Genomic DNA, 20972 nt, shown 5'->3' with positions numbered 1-20972 from the left:
AGATATAACATTTATATTTTTAGAAAATCATAGTTACCTCGATAAGATTGATCGAGTGGGGTAAGACGACTAGATAATCTGGTATGAAAAAATCAATGACTTGTCAAATTCGTCGCATTCTAAATTTGATTTTTAGTTTAGGCGTCGATGTTCGTTACAAATTCTTACGCGTAAAGTGACTTACTAATTTTAAAACGATCTTGTGTTCGAAATTTGAATATTATTGCTTTAAAACTCTATTGTTGTAAAATAAAACAAGTTATATTGTTCAGGTAAGATCAAGTAAAACATTGTTGCCGATTATAAAAGGTAGCGACGTTTCTTCTACAAAGATTCAATTGTCGTTCATTGGATTTGTATATTTAAAAGAGATAATCTTTGAAATTGTTTACAAACAACATAAAGAGATTAGCCTGTTTAAGGTAAAAGCGGCTATCGAGACGTGGTAAGAGCGAAATCTTTTTGATATTTATTTAATATAAATGGTACTTCAAATGATACTTGTTTAATAATATGTTATAAGATAATGAATTATAATACATATTTTTGTATTCGATATTTATTGTGATTGTTGTACACTTATTGTAATTTAGAAGTTTACTTTCAACAGATAATTTTGAGAAAATAATTCTTAATATAGTATATGTTCTACGTTTTTAGTACATATCCATATAATATCCTATGTTTTATATTAAAGATATGTCAGTGTTTGAAAAAATAATCTTTAAATATTAATAGATATTAAAATTTCCCAATCATTTAAGGGTATTTATAAGATTGTAGCCAAACAATATATTGAATTATATAATAATATAATAAGCCAACGAATAAAAATTTAGCTCTGCCTTCATACAATAACATTGAAAAACATACTTATTTTCAAAAAATATATTACTGATATGGATAATGGCACAGGTTCTTATTCAAACAGCCTTGGCATCGTACCATCGACTAAAATATAAATTCATAATTCAAGTAAATGACTTGATTTAATAATATCATACATACTGTCGGTTATATTACCGGTTAAATAATTCGTTTGGAAATTATAGAACCACCAACACAGGTAAAGATCGAAGTTGAGTGACGTAACATTAATAATAATCCCAAAATCTCAACGTCGATGATCTCCAGTTCACAGCGGGTTGCGATATAGACAAACCTTATCTATTCCATCAAAGCTTTAAACTTTATTCACCTGTGATAAGGTCGAAAATACATTGCATAATTGCAGATCAGTATGAATACCAGCGATAGTTATCCGTTTTGGCGTTTTTTGGATTATTGATGATTATACGATTACTTGACGTTATATTCGTTTTTGCTTTCGTTCTCAATGCAAGCCTTGCCCGCATTGTAGAGGATTCATGTTTTTTTAATTCTAATTTCAAAATTGGAATTAACTGGAAAAGATGATATCCGTAACTAAGAATTGAATATAAAAAAATAAGTATGTTTACATTTGGAATTATTAATACAATAATCGTATGTAAAAAGACGCGGTGTTAAGTATGAAGCATGAACAAAATTAAATTAGAACCATTTAAATTTGAAATAAGAAAAAATGTAGAATAATAAAAACACAAAATTAAAAAAAAGACACCGTCCAATAAGTGACTGCAAGTTACAGTTGCATAGAATATACACATTCAAATGATAAATAGTTAAGACTTAATAATAAAAGTCAAATATCAGATCGTAAATGCTCCACGGTTGAAGGTTTGAAGCTTATTACTTCATATTCCTCCCATGTGAATTTATATACTCACTTATACAATCCTTCCTTGAGGTTTAAGCTTGTTTTATACCAAATTTCATCAAAAACGTTTTTTTTTTTACAGTGTAGGTAGACTAGTTCCTAAATTAAAAAAAAGAAGAGGTTTTTTATGTAAACCTTTATTCTACCCGTGCGAAACTGGGACAGGTTGGACTTTTTTAATTTTTATAGTATAGGTAGGCGGACAAGCATATGGGCTACCTGATGGTAAGTGGTCACCAACGCTCATAGACATTGGCATTGTAAGAAATGTTAACCATCGCTTATATCGCCAATGCGCCAATGCAACCTTCGGAACTAAAATGTCTTTTGTGCCTGTAATTACACTGACTTACTTACCCTTTCAACCGAAACACAACAATACCAAGTACTGCTGTTTTGCGGTAGAATATCTGAGTGGATGGTACCTACCCAGACGAGCTTCCACAAAGCCCTACCACAAAAAGGTTTAGCCGTGAAAGCGTAACAGAGGTAAAGTTATATCCGCATTTATAATATTATTGATTTAAGTATATTTTATAATATTAGTATGGATGTAGCATAACAGGAGCGCTGCATTTAGAATTGAGATGCATATAATTAGTTATATATAGTAAGATTATATAATACCTTCATTTGTTAAATACCATATATTAAATAAAGTATCTAATAGTTTTGTGCTTTATGATATAAAATACAAAACAGTGAAAGGGTCCTATTTACATTCGTCGTGTTTCATAAATAGTCAATTTTCAGATCAGTCGAGAGCGTCTATCATGTCGTGAGAATTAATCTTCCATCGTATTACTTTGCCAAGATAACAAATTCCTATCGGAGGGAGGCCTCCTGCCTCCCACTTCGCCTCCTCATTAAGGCAGGGTCACATTAGAAATCGTTAAAAAAATACTATATTTAATTATTATTTTTTAAGGAAAAACAAATTGTGTATATGATAACCTACGTGCCTCTTATAAAATATATATAATACAAGGCACTTAGTTTTTTTTTGTTGAAAATTATTTATATGCCATGTAACGTATTATTACTTAAGTTATTAAAAAACGGAGAAATCGAACACTCATTGGCTCCACAAACTTGTGTGAGTAGTTTTCGTATTTAGCACAACGCGTGTTCCGGTTTAACGGAGTGATAACGTTAAAATCCCATGGCTGGTAATTGGCGTCTTATATTTCTGTCAAAACACCTCAGCCGATATGCATTGATATAGTCAATGATTAAAAATTATAAGCTAATGTAATGAACAAGATCGAACCCGCACCTGTTAAGAGCAGATCGCTGATAATTAATGCATGGGCTTGAAATGTTTTAATAAATTATTTATATACATATATTACGTATCAATTTCTCTAATTTAGATTCATTTATGAATACTTTTAATAATTAATGTAATAATTAGTACCATATATATTATGAGTTGTAATTTAAAGCAAACTGTACCGCGTGGTAGCTTCATATTCGAGAGAGGGTGTTCACCCCCCACTACGTTGTCTCACGGTAAAGCGCTCTCCTTACGTGGAGATTAGAATAAGTCTGTTCAGTAACTAGCTAAGGTAATGTATTTTTCTTTTACATTATTAATAAGTTTATAAGAAAAATAAATGAGATAATTTAATAAGTTTTCTTTAAGCAATCTAAAATGTTCTCATTCGTTAGTCGATTCATGGACAAATTACTTAAAAAGTTTTGTTTCGTATTTGTTTATTATAATATGCGTCTTAATATGTATTTACAGTTAAGATTGTCGTTATAATGAATATCTTACTATTTTATTAAGGGTTACATTTTAAATTTAGTTTCAAGTTAAATTCTAAGCTGTGTATCAAACATCATTTAGTAGTGTTGGCATTATGTGACGTCACAAACCAGAGTTACCGGTGCTTATCTGTGACGGCCGGATGAGCGTGCTGCGTCTCTGATAGATAACGGCACAATGAGCCAAGTCTGCCGGTGGTCGCCGCATCGACCGGTGGGCGTGGCGCGACCCCGCCCCCCGCCAGACAGAGAGCACCTAATCTACCGGATAAAGGATAAACCTAACCCGAACACACCCGTATTGGAGGAGGCTTTGCCGAATGCCGACGCCTAGCGATCGCTATTGGTATCTCGGATATAGGCGGATTAGGATATGTAAGAAAATTTTATGTAAAATCCGCTTTCAGCGCTTCAGGAGGTGAGAGGTGGGTTCGTATTCGAATTTTCCAGCACTTAAGTTTTATAAGGAACTTCAACGTTTATGTTAAACGTAGTAGTAGGTTACAAATTGATCTTGATATTTCAATTAACAAGTTTTTATCAATTAATTAAAATTATAATACAAATGTAGCACTTTTTTATTCTTTGTATTTTAGTGCAGTATCTATCATGCGTTTGGCTATTGAAAGTAAGTAAAAAAATTATGAGGTTTTATGTGATCTGGTCAATACTACTTATCAGATAATAATTAGGTCTCTTTTATTTGTTTTTATATAAGACTGGCTACTGGAATCAATCGCAAAAATATATCATTGATAAAAAATATTACATCAAAATATATTCATGATTACCTTAACAATTACGTACATCCTTTTTTATTGTAAATTATAAGGAAAGCTCTATCGCGACACTTTTAAACGTCAAGTTAAGCAATAATTATATTTATCTACACTATAATTTACCACGATATCAATTGTTTCTTCATATAAAAAATGCATATTTTTATGTGTATGTTTTTTTTTTTATAGAATAGGAAGGCGGACGAGCATATGGGCCACCTGATGGTAAGTGGTCACCAAACGCTCTTAGACATTGGCATTGTAAGAAATGTTAACCATCACTTACATCACCAATGCGCCACCAACCTTGGGAACTAAGATTTTATGTCCCTTGTGCCTGTAATTACACTGGCTCACTCACCCTTCAAACCGGAACACAACAATACCAAGTACTGCTGTTTTGCGGTAGAATATCTGATGAGTGGGTGGTACCTACCCAGACGAGCTTGCACAAAGCTCTACCACCAGTAAAATATGTATTCATATATGTATATATGTATATTTGCATGTTAAAATATGATCAATTTGTTATTTTCTTTTTAAATTCATTAAATTTTCTACCCACATACATACTTTCCTCCACTTTATAAAGTTAGATGGTAAAGAATGCAAGAGTGAATGAATGAAATACGTTTTGTACGTGCAATAACGTGTTAAGTAAATAAATGTATAATCTTATTGTTACTATCATTATCATGTAAATTGACTTTATTGATTGACTGGTGGTGTGGACTTTATTTATGCGAGTATTTAAGATTATTGCTTCCGAAATTACAAGCATTTGGAGAAGGTAACGCAGCAGTACAAAATGAGCCCACTGGGTAGCTAGTATTTACCTAGGCTCAATCATCATCTTATGATATCACCATTGAATTCCATTATTAATTAAGACTAGCCAACTGCGGAGGAGATATAAAAGGACGCGAATGGAAACAGAGAACAGGCAGGATCAACTTCTTAACTCTGCTATTAAGGATTACTTGATAGAACAACCCAATATTTTTTATTGTCCAGTACAAGCTAGCGGCAAGATAAACGAGACAGCTGTATGTATGTATACATACTAACATTTAGTATAACTATTGATTGATAAATTTATGTGCTATAATGGTAGCTATTATAATTTAGTTATATATCTATTTATTTAACAACTTTTTGATTATTTGTTTTTGATAACATTTAAATAATTTTTTTTTAAATATCAAGTTAACGAGTAGCTAAACTCACAGCATTAATCATGTTTAAAGTTCAAATTTCAATCCACGTGTCAACGAAACTGATTTGCGTATTTATATCATTGGCCTGCGTGTCAACTATTATATAAAACATTTTGTTTCACGTACAAAAAACTGACACTGGGAAAACCGGAGGATGCGCGTGAGCACTGATATACTGCTTAAGGGAGCTAAGCGGGCTATTCTTAGAATGTTCACTAAGCACCTTATACCCATGACATAAGACATAGATTTGCATGTTCAAATAAAAAATAATAGCAATACTAAGTGGGTAGGTAAATATTTTACTAAAATAGAAATCGGGTGTCGCTAAATAGATAAAAGATTTCGTTCAAGTGATAATTGTGTACAGTTATACGTGGTGTGTTCATACAATTAGGTGACATGTGTTTTTCAATTGTGATTTTATATGAATTTTGCGATTCATGTTGTTGAACGGAAAATATTCAGCCAATGACAAGTAAGAGATTGCTCGATTCGTATGTTTGTTAATTTTAATTGAAGTAGAACTAAAGCAATACGACGGTGGATAACATAAAACGATGTAATCATATCAAGTAATAGTTATACAAATTAAATAATGAAATAATAATTACTAACTATAATACTAATTTATTTAATTAATCGAGTGTAAACCAATGTGTGCCGGTAATTTCATGTGTAATAGACTAATGTTGTGGGGAAGAATTTCGTATAAAGAATCTTGAAGTTTAGCACAATTAAAATTAAAGGCGATTAAATTGGCGTTGATTTAGAACTATTAAAACTAATTTTACAAGACAAAACGATTTGTTATCCTTCTTACTCATACACATAAGGAAGATATAGCATTTTTTTCCTTTCAAATTACGTAGATTGTATTTAGTATAAATAATATAGTAGGTATATCCATATATTATAGTAGGCATCAGAAATATTGTTCGGATTAGTTTTGTTTGAATTATTCGATAACATTTGTCAAAACATTATAGATTTATATATAAGTATATTTATTAATCAAGCTTTTATATTGCCTTACTTTTCAGTACATATTTGGTGGTAGGGCTTTGTGCAAGCCTGTCTGGACTAGTTAACAAACAAGGTTGGTGGCACCTTGACTATGTAAGAGATGGTCTAAATTTTGTAGTCATTGTCCATTGACGGTGGTAGCCAATTATCAGTCTGCCTATTTTTTTAAAAAAAGGCGTTTCAAATCTTGTCAGTTATTTTTTAAATATTATATAATTTAAACATATAACGGAACTAGGTAGTAGATATACATGCAATATACTATATAACTTGGATATATAAATAAATTTCGTAATATGTTTCAAATAGTTAAAGTAAGGAAAGCACACAAAGGGCGGCTGAATATCAAGTAGATACTCGTACATTCACTCGTTCATCATTGAATCGCTCCGATACTTTACAGGACCGAAGTTGTACATTGTTTTATCCACAAAGAATGTCGGTCGATACAAAGCTCCAATGCCCTACTTACTGGATCAATACATAGATGAACCTTGGATAGTTAGGTAGGTATCTAGGTTCTATATATATTTATTATTAAAAACGCTTAATAAAGTTTTGTTAACGTTTAAATATGATGAAATGATTTTTATAAAAAGAACCCTTTCGCATAAATATATTCTCAAATAAGAAACATAAGGCAATTTCGGTAAACGTATTCTTATTTTAAAATATTTTATTTTTGTGTAAGTATCACATAAAGCGAATAGATATATTTTAATAAAATTCGTTGGAGTGTCTAAGTCGAACATTACAATTTGTCAAAGCCAGCAGTTAATATCGTGAAAGCTATAGAAATTAAGATAAAATGCTGCTTGCCGGAAGGTAATTCTGCTTAAACGGCCACGTACAAAATTATAGGAAGCCGTGACAATTTTTTCTTACATCGCAGAGTCTGAAAGCCGTCGTGATTTATTTAATGAATAAAAATGCCTTCTAACATCGGCCATTCGCTAGGATATTGCAATTAGCTACTTTTATAGCTTTTTAAATTGCTAAATTGGGACTATATTCACGAACTAATTAACTGTCGAAAGTACCCGCAGTCAATGCGTTAAGAAAATTTTAATGATCACCGATAACGCGATAAATCATAACAATGAGCGTATTGTCTCATACGTAACGAGATCCGACGTAAAGACGCCTATCTTGGAGCATAATCACGTAACAAGATAACGCCTAACACCCTCCCGGCACAACAAATTAAATATCAGTGTAGCAATCTCTGAATTACAAGTGTAAATAATCCGAAGGACGCCCAACCACCACCGTGGGCTGGGCTTTGGGTGAAAAAAAAAACTCGTTAAAATAGCGGCTTAAAAAGAAAAGCGCTGAAACGGGAGGCTCGGGTGGTATCGGTTTTTCTCGACGCGGGCGGTTCGCTGGGCGGGGCCGAGCGCCAGTAGCGCGCCGCCGGCCGGCTGGAGCGAACGTGTTGAGTTGTTGACTTTGCTCGCCGTGTCGGGCACATGTGTGAATTTTCGGTATGTTGATGTCGTGAATCGTAACAAGATGGACTTTCAGAGTGCTATGGAGACGTTCGCGGAGGCATGGGCAGCGGCCAACACCGCCAAGTCGGAAGCTCCGAGTGATCTTTCACAGGTTAGTTTAAAAAAAATCCTTATTATTAATTTCTAATTATTGTCGCCGGTCGTTTAATAATACTAAAATCTCTCTGTTAAGGCAACTAATAAAAATATTCATAAGGTAACACCGAAAAATGTTATTAATTAAATTTCATATTTATATTGAATAAGTTGATTTGTTCGTAATTAGGAATTATAAACAATGCAGTAATAAGATGTATATTATAGATACAGTTTGTCTAATTGTTCTACACGGACAATAAGTCCTATTGCCAAGTTCATCTTGATAACCAAAATTAGCATAAATATAATGAAACACTTACATACATAATTGAATTATTAATTTGAACAGTATTGATCGATTTTTTGGCAAGGTCACATCAATAAATATAATCGGACTAAAATGTGACACTTGAATATTTATAAAAAGTGACGTATAACTTTAGTCGCGTTAAATTAACGGTTATTAACAAAATAATTCAAAATTGTTCTATAGTCAAATTCAATAAAAAAAGTAGGTATTTAACATTAACATTTTTATTTTAACTGTCGGCAATGTAGATATGGATATATTTTGTTTTATACTTTTAAATAGTTTACCATCGGATGTCGTTGGGTAATCCATTTTAAGCATTTTAGAAAACGACGGAATAGCTAATAATTATTATCTTAAAAGCGATAAACTTAAAATGGCAATACGTTTTGATTTTTTTTTTAATATTGCGATACTTAAATTTAAATATTATTCACATATTTAGTTTGATATTTTAAAATGGTCAAAAATGTTAATGAATTGTTATTTCCTAAAATCAAAGGAACTGGCGGTAATTTCATTATAATATTCGAATTTATAATCAGTGTCATTTGAAAATATTTGTGAGAAAAATGCCATTGATGAGCAGGGCAAAACTTCAAAATTTTTAAAGCCAAGTCAATAAATACTGAAGACAAGGCTGTATGGCGAAATACATTAACAACGCTTACAAGAAAAAATAATATAATAATAAAATAAAAAACTTAAAATTTGTTAATTCCAAATTCAATTTTTAGCGGTGGACTGATGATTTCTTGAATTACATAGCGATTAAGATATGTGATTTTAATTGCTATGTAATTGATATGAAAATATTTTATTGAATTCAAAGATCATCAATTATTTAAAAACACAATATTTAAAAAATATAGCACTTGATAATTACACATTATATAAAAATAATTCATTCATTTATTACTTAATGATAAATTATTTGCAATTATCTATGCCATATTGTCAGTTTATCTTAACAAAATGAATTAGAGTCAAATATACAAATATAAATACAAATATACAAAATACAATACTATCAAAACCTCGTATTATTATCTATGGGAAGAAAAATATCATGTTTGACAGAGCAAAACGATTTAATAAAAAATATTAAAGAAGCAAAAAAGTATGCATCTGTTTAGGAGACTATTAAAAATATATGTTCAAAGCAATATAAAATAACACAAATATATAATATGAAACAAACTGTATAATAATGTAAAATAATTTATTAAATTTAATTGAATAAATAATAATAAATACATAAATTCTCACTCACTCATACCACTTCTCCGTACTCCGTGTATGTGCGATAAGACCAGTCTATCGACAATAATGCAAGGTTTTCACAGATACCCTCTTCGAAATTGTATTTTTCTATATTATATAATTATTATAATAATATTATGTTCTCATCTCAGTGAATATGATTCTAAATGAGCAATAAAGTTTCTTTAACCGGAAAATATAAAAATACATAATGTAAATAGTAAACAAAAAATCAATGTAATATGTACATTTTGAATGAAATTATTTTTTGGCCAAAGTGCAGCTGACATTTTTTTATTACATGACAATGACGAGCCGGTTGGCGTGTTAGGTCAGATACCTGTAGATGCCTTTTCACGCCGAAGGTTGTGGGTTTGATTCCCACCCAGGACAGACATTTGTGTGCATGAACATGTCTGTTTGTCCCGAGTCTGGGTGTAATTATCTATATAAGTATGTATTTACAAAAGACAAGTAGTATATGTAGTATATCAGTTGTCTGGTTTCCATAGCACAATCTTTGTACAAGCTTAATTTGGGATTGGACGTGTGTGAAAAACTGTCCCAAGATATTATATTATATTATAGTGGTAAGAAGTTGCGTTGTGCATAAAGCCGTCCTGCGTCCTCTTCGATCGTGTCGGCTTACCGTTTCATCAGATTACAATAGTGAGGGATTAGAGTGATGTTTGCGGATACAATTGTCTACTATGTTTTTGATAGTTAGCTTGGCCTTGTGATTGAACTCTATGGCTGAAATTCCGATATCATAATCATACACCTACCATGAGAGAAATGCCTCATTCTGGTCTTAATAAGATTCGATACAATTTTTTTAACAGTAGTAACACTTAATACTAATTTCACCTACAAAGTACAAACTTTATGGGACAAGGTTCTATAAAACCGTGGACATTTTTTATTTGCCTTCTTTGAATTGATATATATAATTAACAAATAAAATATACCTATTATAAACAAAGTATCACTATTATACCTACATGGGTATCGATTTTATCTATGCTTAGAAGGATTTACTTACTTACTTACTTGACTTGACTGGTGGTAGGACTTTGTCCAAGCTCATCTGGGTCGGTACCACCTACTCTTTAGATATTCTGTTGCGAAGCAGCAGTACTTGATATTGTTGTGTTCCGGTTTGAAGGGTAAGGGAGCCAGTGTAATAACAGGCACAAGGGACATCTTATTAGTTCCCAAGGTTGGTGGCGCATTGGCGATGTTAACCATCGTTTACAATGCGCCAACATTTCTTACGATGCCAATGTCTATGGGCGTTGGTGACCACTTACCATCAGGTGGCCAGCCGTCCGCCTACCTCTACTATAAAAACATAAAATACTAATATTATATATATTTATGTTGGATAAAGACAATATGAAATTTTGTTACATTGTAATTAAATATAGTTAATTTATTTGCAAATTATATAAGTACAACGCCAAGCAAAATGAAATACAAATTTGTATACGACACATAATTCGATTAGAGATAATTAAACTTAACAGTATTTTTTATAGATAAACTATTATTCAATGAACTACTAACTTATTTTTTAATCAATACTAGTTTCGCTGTTGTTTTGCGTGAATTGAATTAGATACATGTCCGCGTATATTGAAAGCCTTTTCGAATTTATATTAAAATTAATAATGAAAACTTTTTTAAACTATTTATTTTTAATTTTATTTCCAGCCAGTCATGATTCTAAGTTTTAAATATTTTTTGTACAAAAGTGGAGCTTCAGATTTTATTATAATCGAACATTTTTATTTATGTAGATATTTCTTTTGCGATTTCTGAACGTTATCGCTCTCTATATGTTAAGGCGATAACGAATCAATGTGAAAAATATAGTTTGTTTAAAATAGCTTCATATTTTCAGTTGATGATATATTTACGTAATATTATTTAATTTATTTACTTTATTTAATATTACCTGCTAGTGTGTCCTGCAACTGAACTTTAAACCAGTTCATCACAAGTTATTGTACAAATTCGGTAAATTTCGCTGATGACAAAACAATCTAGTTTAAGTACAAAACAGTTTATTAGTTTTAGTACACGGATAAAGTCATAAATCAAAACGATTTTTTTTAGATATATCTCCATTCCAGGTGTATTTTGCTACTATATATTCCGTTGCTCTAAAGTTATTTTTCATAACTATTTATTTTTAATTATTTCTCATTACCGAGTATAAACTTCTTTTATAAAACTTAATTAAATATCGTTAATGAATAACTTTTAATACGGTTTTAATAGAGCTGTCTTTGTTTTGGAAATATAACTACTTACTATTTTTTCGTAAATAGTTAAAGGTTATTAAAGCCATATTCTTCAACCAAAGAAATATGACAATAACATTAATTAGCTTTTATCTGAGAAACGGCGTCGGAAGTAAATGGTTTATGGCATTAGTAATATATTTATGTGTAATACAAATACTAGGAATTATTTCTAAATCCAATTTTTAATAGTAATGATAATTATTTTTATATATTACTTAATTAATTGTTAATTTGGAAATTTTGACATTAAGCAAACGAATGGAATTTAGATCAAATAAAAAGAAATACAGTCATGGCTGCGTGGCTAATGATAGGTAATGGCAGCGTTTCATGATTTCTTATTCTAGATTAATAGAAAAATAACTAAGGCGTAATTCATATTACGTTTTATTTTTTAACAAAATGAAGGTGCAGATTTCGACGGACCTTGTCATTGTAATGTTACGTCTGTCTACCCATAGACAACAATAACATTATATAAGAGGCATAAAAATTGAATTCTCGGCGCAGCGCATTTAAATCAATGTATGCCCAAGTTAATAGTTTAGTTGGTAATACTTACGGATTCTGACGTCAATTGCAATAACTTAAAATGAAAAAAAAAAAAAAAAACATAATTCCGTTCGACTCGATTTGGCGATACTTTGTGTTTATAAATATTCACCATTGCGCTAATCCATTATCGCGGATTATGGTTCCGAGCGATAACTCAGAACTACGTATTGCTGATAGTGAGCACCCGGTACGTATAGTCTGAAATAATAAAATGCATTCATATTAAATGTTGGAATATCGAAGGATAACATTTTGTTATGTATTTTATGATTTCACCCGCGCTTTCACCCACGTTTTAGGGGAGGGAGCAGGTATTTTATTAGGTAGCCTTTAGCCTATATCCTTTTTTTTTTTTTTTTTATAGAAAAGGAAGGCGGACGAGCATATGGGCCACCTGATGGTAAGTGGTCACCAACGCTCTTAGACATTGGCATTGTAAGAAATGTCAACCATCGCTTACATATCCAATGCGCCACCAACCTTGGGAACTAAGATTTTATGTCCCTTGTGCCTGTAATTACACTGGCTCACTCACCCTTCAAACCGGAACACAACAATATCAAGTATTGCTGTTTTGCGGTAGAATATCTGATGAGTGGGTGGTACCTACCCAGACGAGCTTGCACAAAGCCCTACCACCAGTGGGGTTCAAGCCTATTTCATATTTTTTTTTTCATAAAAATCAATTCAGTGATTAAGCCGTTAAAGACGAGACGACAGACAGACAACGTTACTTTCGGATTTATAATGTTAGTATAGATATTCCTAATGTGGGTTCCTATTTCAAATATGGATTTAATAAATTTCAAATACTTAAATTATTAAAAAAAAAAACAAATGACGAGGGGCGATCACTTTATACGTAAGGTGGATATAATTATGTCTGCACAATATATATGTATGTATATATATGTATGATCGTTTCAACTGAACCATACTTATTGAACGCCGTTACGGAAGTTTGACGATGACTCGGATGATTTTAACCGAGAAAAAAACTCGTCAAATTACATCTCCAGGTAGTAACATAGAAAGTGGGCGCGTGCCAGACTAGTACTACAAAAACTCGAGTTTACAGTGGATAAATCCGTGCAATTACACACGTACGACACTGTCAGGTGAAATATTGCGTGGTTCAATTTGCCTTGGATTCGGGCACAATGCACGGGTTCAGATCTAATTACGCGCCACGCGCGCCAGTTTCTTTGTGATAATATAATCGATCTATATTTGACGCGGATCATTTTTTCATTAGTTTCAAGTGAAGTATCATATTTTTTGCCCCTCAGACAGCAATAAGTTTTGTCTTGGTCTTGTTGCTTCGAAGTCGATTGACTTAAAATATTGTAATATGCTGTTTTTGCAGACATGGCCAAAATCATCAGTTAAGACTGGCACGAATATTTGAATTGAACTGTGTAATAGACATGAAAAGATTAATCTATATTTTGATTAACAAATCGATTACATTATAGGTATTATCTATTTGTCGGTCGAGTAGCCTTGTCGTTAGACACGCGCTGCGCTCGGCGGCTGCGCTGGGCCGGCCTGGCCACTTGCGTCGCCGCTAATGGGCTCCATCTCGCGGATAAAGCGGCGACACCGTTACCTTTCTCAAATCACGTACACTATTGTAATATCCAATCGGCCAGAAATGAGATTGCGGCTAACAAGTTATTTACATTGACGTTTTAATATGTTGAGTGACTGAAAAAACTATTTAAAAAGGTAATTATAAAGTGGTGTCCGTAATAGCCACCGTACGCGCCGGCATGCCGCCTTTGTGACGCAGCTAAACCCTCGAGATTAATTTTGGCGGTACAATGAACGGTTCATAGTTAAAATACATGCTTCGATAAATATAAGTTGCGATATTGGTTTGTCAATTCTAAAGTTTCGAAAGTATTCGTACAGAGGTCCCAGCTGAGCCGATACGATCTTTATTGCGCCTCGTTTTTTGGAAAAATGATTAATATAAGGGATCGGTGCGGACGGATAAGTAGTCGAGATTGACGAAATGATGCGAGGTCTGTGACCGGGTGAGGCTGCACAGCGGGGCGGGGGAGGGCGAAGCGAAAAGCCGTGAGGCTGCATTGCGCGAGCGTGCCCAAAAACTAACCATAATTTACGGACTACTTGCTGGACGGCTGCCGACGACACGCGCGGAACTTTTTTACTGTACCCTGATCCTGTTACAAAGTAAATTTCTCACGAACATCAGAAGCACATCTTTGAGGAATTGCGCGTTAATGATGTTCGAAAATTAAGAGCAACCACGATTCGTTACCGATAAATTTTCGAGCAAATTTGCCTTAAGTATTGTCGATTTTCCGAACGATCTTGAACTCTGTTACCTCTTGTAAAATTTATGTTAAATATGAGGAGTATAAGGCTTTTTAAATAATGACGAAAGATAAGGAGTTGAAAAAAACGGTGTGTTGCGCGGATGTGGAATTTCGGTAGCCCACGGCAAACCAGGGTTGGACTAAAACAAAAAAAATTTTTATCAGTTAAATGTAAATATCTTGATTATAATGTAAAATTAGAATAACATAAGATATGTATGATGAAATATGGAATATTGTCATACGTAAATTGAAAACATTTTACTAAAATGTCTCCGTAGGTGAAACATCACATATTCATTAAATATATTTTCATTTTATTCATACATGTAATTTAATATGATCGTATTTTATATATTTTTTATCATCTGAGGATGATATGATATCAATCATGCAGAGTTCGTCCAGATGTAAGCTATATTAAAGTTAAGGGTGCGTGCAAACTTTTAACATGTCGACGTGAGTGGATCCCCAGCTTTAGGCGATCATGATATCTTCGTTATTTAAAAAAATACCCACGACGGACTTTCAGTATAACGATAACACATCACCTATAAGAGGGTCGATGCCTCGCTATGACAAGAAATAATCACATGTAATCGTCTGGCTTCGCATTAACCTAAAAATAAAATGTGTAACACTTCTTAAAATATTCATCAAAATGTAGACAGGTACCTACAGCAGTAATATATTGCCTTTCTCCAGGGGAAGGCGACGTGCAATCTAGCGATTACGTGCCTTTTTTGCCCCCCTCATTATGCAGATTCTGGCGAAAAAGGAATAAATTTAATAACATGCATTCGTGCGCATGCGTTATCGAACGCACTTGCTTCTGATAATCTGCGCGCGCGCCGCCCGCAATTACAGTGGGAGGGAGGGGGGAACGCCTGAACACAGTGCGGCGAACCAAAAGCCAATTCGATTTTTAATTTACCTTTCGCAATTCCTAGCAGTTTTGCAATCTTTGTTCACTTAAATACTTATTACTTAATCCGCTCTATTAAATTCCGTTGTAATAGTAAAACTTATTTGTCAGTCGGTTAGGAAAAATATAGACCGAGTTGTTAATTTGAATGGCACACTTTCAGTTAATATCAACATTGCTTAAGTGACATTAAATTATAAAATAATATAAATTATATATTCTATCGGAACGAATTGATTCAATCTACGTAACATTTACATAAAAGTTTATAGAAGTTGAGAGAGAATGATGAGATGAAGATCGTCTAAGCATACCTAATTTGGGATTTTCTCAATCGGCTTATTTAACTACTGTTCAGATACTTAGTCTACCCCTTCGATAAGTTCCGGATCGTAAGGAGATGCATGTGTCAGCCCTGCGGTACCATAATAAGGATAATCTTCGCACCTGAGAAGTGCAATTAATAATGGACGAGCTTACGTACTCAAGATCTGCGCAAATACTGTTAAGATTATCATAAGGGTGAAGGAATTACAACGTTTGCGGAATCTAATGGGTAGGTACATGTTCTCGAGCTACCTCGGTTAATTGTTAATGTATTCATTTAAAGCATATTTCGTGTCTTTATTCGTATCATATTTTATCGATTCGGTATTTAAAATAACTCAATTCATTAAAAAGTAATTAATGAATCGAAGTTAATTTTACCAACCGCGTTCGAACTCCTTGGGGAGCTGCGAAAGAACGCCATTTATTTTCGAAGAGCAAGCGTGGTATGTTACACAGGTTCGATTGGTTTTGTCAACCACTCTTGAATCTGGGAGACGAACGTGTGAGGCGCGTTGGCACGTCGCGGGCGCAGGGGTGTCGTGGATCAAGTCGACCAAAAACTGGCCCCCGTGTCTTAGCCTTGAATGGCTTAGCCCTCTGGTCACGAGCAAATAGCTGACGTGGCCCGCGGCCAGCCGCGCCCTGCATACATAATGTGTACGCATAAGAACTAGAACGTTATGGAGTCGTTTCGAAAAGTTTAACTGTCGTTATTGATAATAAACTTGAAAATCTATTTAAATACCAAATACATTTCAAGCTATACATTTGTTAAAGAAGTAAATTTGACATCATTGGTAGTGCCGTAATTAACTGTTCCTTGTGAAAGAAATATAGTTCCAAAGATATTGAGGTAGTTACTAATTTCTGAAAAAGTTATAAAAAAATCATTACATGTTATACTAATTTTGTTATTAAACAAGTTTCGGCCCGTGGATTCCCCGAGTATCAATAGCCGGTTGAATAGTTTTGACGTGAAAGCGTAACAAAGAAACAAACAAACTCACTATCGCATTTATAATATCAGTAAGGATTTATATGTACACGATGTTTTAACTAGTAATATCGTATCTATTATTTGTGTAAAATATTAACTATAAAATAAACTGTTAACTAAAGTAATAAATACGTGTAATTGCCAATAAAATAATTTAGTCTAAGGTCAATCAATAATAATATAGTGTAATGTATGTATTTATTTTTCACTAGTTTCCGCCCGTGGTATCACCCGTTTGTGTGTGTGTGTGGGGGGGTCTTAAGTATATGTCCCTTAATGTACAACTTGACAAAATTTCATGATGATCGGTTGAGTTGTTGACGTGAAAGCATAACAAAGAAACAAACTTTCGCATTTATAACATTAAGTAAGGTTAGAAAAATATTAGATATTCTTTGATTAAGTATTACTCATTACATTGTTCTTCCCTGGTGGATGGTTGTAAATGTTTTTTTTTTCGTTGGTGAAGAAAGTGAGCCAAATTAAAAACAGTATCATCATTATTTTTACAACGATTTTAGTGTTTTTTACGGTTTTAGTCTTTTTTTAGTGATCCCACCATAATACGGATGGTTGATGCGCTTACGTAATTGCGTAAGCGCAATCCCTGTTAATCTGCTCTTTCGATAGCAGGAATGAGAGATAGTAGCTTCTTTATTCTTTTCTACAAGACCTAGACTATACAGCATAATTTATTAACGAACACAATAAATTAAGGTGACTTACCACAGACTGTTCCTCAGAATTTTTGTCGTATCGTATGATACAAGTCTCGTCACAAAATTAAACATCCCACACGTGTCGTTCGGGAGAGGAGGTCCGCGGCCGAAAGCTAGTTTTTGTATGAGCATTTTAATAATAACACCATTAAAATATTTTTGATAACATTTCTTGTTTTGCACACATATCTAAGCAAGCGTTTAATATACTTTTCATTTGTAAATTATATTACACGGCAAGTTTTTCTCGACTTCCATCAAAATGTGAACCGACCACCTGACAGACGTCGCCCCAATCATCTTTGAACGGCCACTGTATACTAACTGAACAATATATCTCGTTCTGAAACGTCTCCATAGCTGTCCGCGTGCCAGTAATGGAGTATTTCGTATTTGTTTCATTTTTTATTTTTTGCCGGTTCGATTACTCGAACGCGATCTCCGCATCATTCTCCGCGAAATTCGGGAGCGTCTGAACAGCCAGCCTTCAGATATTAATTATTGATTGACGATAAAGTATGCGTAAATATTGTATACTGGCTATGATTATAAACCACTTTTTCCATTACGAGGCAACATGATACGGCGTGTTGGTGAGCGTGAGAGTATTAGAGTTTGAATTTGTTTTTGTTTTAAATTTGTTTTTATGATAGCAATAAGGTACTAATATAGTGTTTTTTTATAAATACAAAAGGTTTTGATAAACATCTGTAAGAGACACACAATGGCACGGCAGGGTGGTTAATTGCTAAAAATCGCCTCTCATAAGAGCTCACCGTCAGCTGTCGTCTGCGCCAGCGCAGCCTGAAGAGTACGTACACTTCAACGCCCTATTTAATCCATATTTAGCAAAAATTTCTAAAGCTAACCACAGTCGCTTCGAACTTATTGAATTTCATGCAAGTAAAATTGTATCAAGTTGTTGTAGTTGCATATTGCGTAATATACATTTTCATAATAAGATCTTAAAACTTTATTAATTTATTATATTGTTATTTTTTAATGGAACTAAATGTATAATTGCGTATATGCAAATGAATATTTTTTTGTTACTTTGGTAATCGTTATTAATTTTAAATATATTTATTAATAATATTAATTTTAGTAACAATTATTCGTAGTATATGCATGGATTTTTCGTGAAATATAATTATTACGTAGTATTTAATAATAAAGGCACGTTATAGAACGAGGGATCAACATTTGTTTCGTTCATAGTTTTCGCGGTGGCACACCAAGTGTGTATTGTGGCTAAAACAATAGGTCCTCAGTGGTGCTTCAGCTTAATTTTTGAGTGCGAGTTAGTATTTGAATTGGTTTTAATCGTGGGATAAACAATGGGGAGTCGGCGACGCCCAGCCCATGTGCGCCTGCGCCGTTACCGCTCGTTGAATTAATTTGTATTGTAAAATTAAATTTAGAATTTAAGTATAATTGAATACGGGTGTAATGCTTAATTGTCTAGCAGTATGCTTTAATAATTTTTCAATTTCAAATACAAAAATAATTATTTTAACCGTTATTATATTAATAATCATTGCTAATATTTTTTTAAAATTTATAATATTATTAATTAAACAATGATTGAATAAATAATATAATATAATCAAATAATCAGTAACAGTCAGAGATACAATGTGTAGTGTTAATATAGGAACGCGCATATTTTAATGGCAATAATTATTAATGGATTGCAGAAAATATTTTTATAGATTAACGTTTTAATAAAAAATATAAAGTGCATGTATAAGTATGTAAATTGTGAGTAAACGAGTTATCCCGAGGGTAGGGGTGAGTGATGCGAAACGCGTGAGCAATCATTGCGATCGACGACTCCTGCGCAGGGAAATGACGGAAACGCACACACGCGCAGACATAGCGTGCGCACACACGCTACAGCTAGCGATAAGTTAAAGCCGATATTATTAATCCATTGTTAAAAACATTTCTATGCAAATAAATTTATACATCACTAACGATTCGCATTCTACTAGCGTTTTTGAGTTTTTGTTCCACTTCATTAAGACGGGCAATATATGCAATGACTTCGGTTACTACTAAGTAATATTTAGTTATTTTATATACATATATAAAATATATTTAATTCACGACATCGTTTGATTTAATTCAGATATGATATTTCGATTTTTTAAAGTACTATATATGTTTAAATATAAAATAAGTACATGTAATATCTTGATATAAATGTACGTTATTAAGAATTATTATCGTTTAATTCTTTCATGGCACTTATTATATATAGTATATAATAGTCAGTAATAGGCCAATGGATTATTTATGTTAAAGCTGTTGTGTTTTTATTTTTATTCATATTGTAATAGAATATGACTATCGTTCGTATCGACGTACAGACAGATAATGGTTCCCATGCTTATATCGTTGGACACCATAAAGATAATAATACCTTTACACTCACAAGTCAAAGACACGTTTTTTTAATCTCGAAAAAGCACATAACTTTGTTTATTGGTTTTGGTAATCATAAAATAATGATATTTTGAACTGGTCGGTTAGGTGATGATTCCTTCAATTTAGGGGGTTTTCAATTTTCAAATTAGAGGATATTCCCAACCCCAAATCTAAAATCAATTTCATAAGCTGCTTAGTGAGTTTATCATTATAAAGCATAGGTCAAATCAAAATTTCAAGTATGTTTATATGTGTTATAGTGTAACCTGTGCTGATATTGAGTCAGTCAGGATCCGTCATTGTACATACGCGTAGATAACGACGTGTACAGTCGGCATCGTAATTGTCGTTAATGAAAATACGTAAATCATATACGTAACATGTTCGAAGAATTTTTCGGTATTCGACTATGAATTATTTTGAATCCCGATAAAATCTACGCGAAAGTGGACGGCATGTGTGCTGATAAAAAATATATTCTGCGACTGTTATGCGTCTGTAAGCTTGTCACGCACTCATTGTAAAGAATTACTTTCGAACATTAAATAATCGCTTCGTAAAGGAAGTCGTGAATTCATATTCGGCATAACGACTGTTTCGACGCACGCACGATGTATTTACCTAATTTATGTTTTACTTAACCGCGTTT

The 20972-nt window shown here is 32.9% G+C and overlaps 1 protein-coding gene across 6 annotated transcripts in view; it reads left to right on the top strand.

Annotated features, from left to right (window-relative positions):
- The first annotated feature begins 5905 nt into the window (after window positions 1-5905).
- LOC126780880 (uncharacterized) overlaps window positions 5906-20972 on the top strand; it is an 81658-nt gene continuing 66591 nt past the window's right edge. For 2 of the 6 annotated variants that reach the window (XM_050505600.1, XM_050505558.1), the window contains exon 1: window positions 7974-8153. In XM_050505600.1, coding sequence (XP_050361557.1) covers window positions 8064-8153 — 90 coding nt within the window. In that variant the 5' untranslated portion in view covers window positions 7974-8063. The other 4 variants (XM_050505567.1, XM_050505584.1, XM_050505591.1 and 1 more) reach the window with 4 other exon arrangements.

Source organism: Nymphalis io, chromosome 1, assembly GCF_905147045.1.
Source record: "Nymphalis io chromosome 1, ilAglIoxx1.1, whole genome shotgun sequence".
Taxonomy (NCBI): Eukaryota; Metazoa; Arthropoda; class Insecta; order Lepidoptera; family Nymphalidae; genus Nymphalis; species Nymphalis io.
The sequence above is the reverse complement of the archived record's forward strand: the minus strand, read 5'-3'. Positions and strand labels throughout refer to the sequence as shown.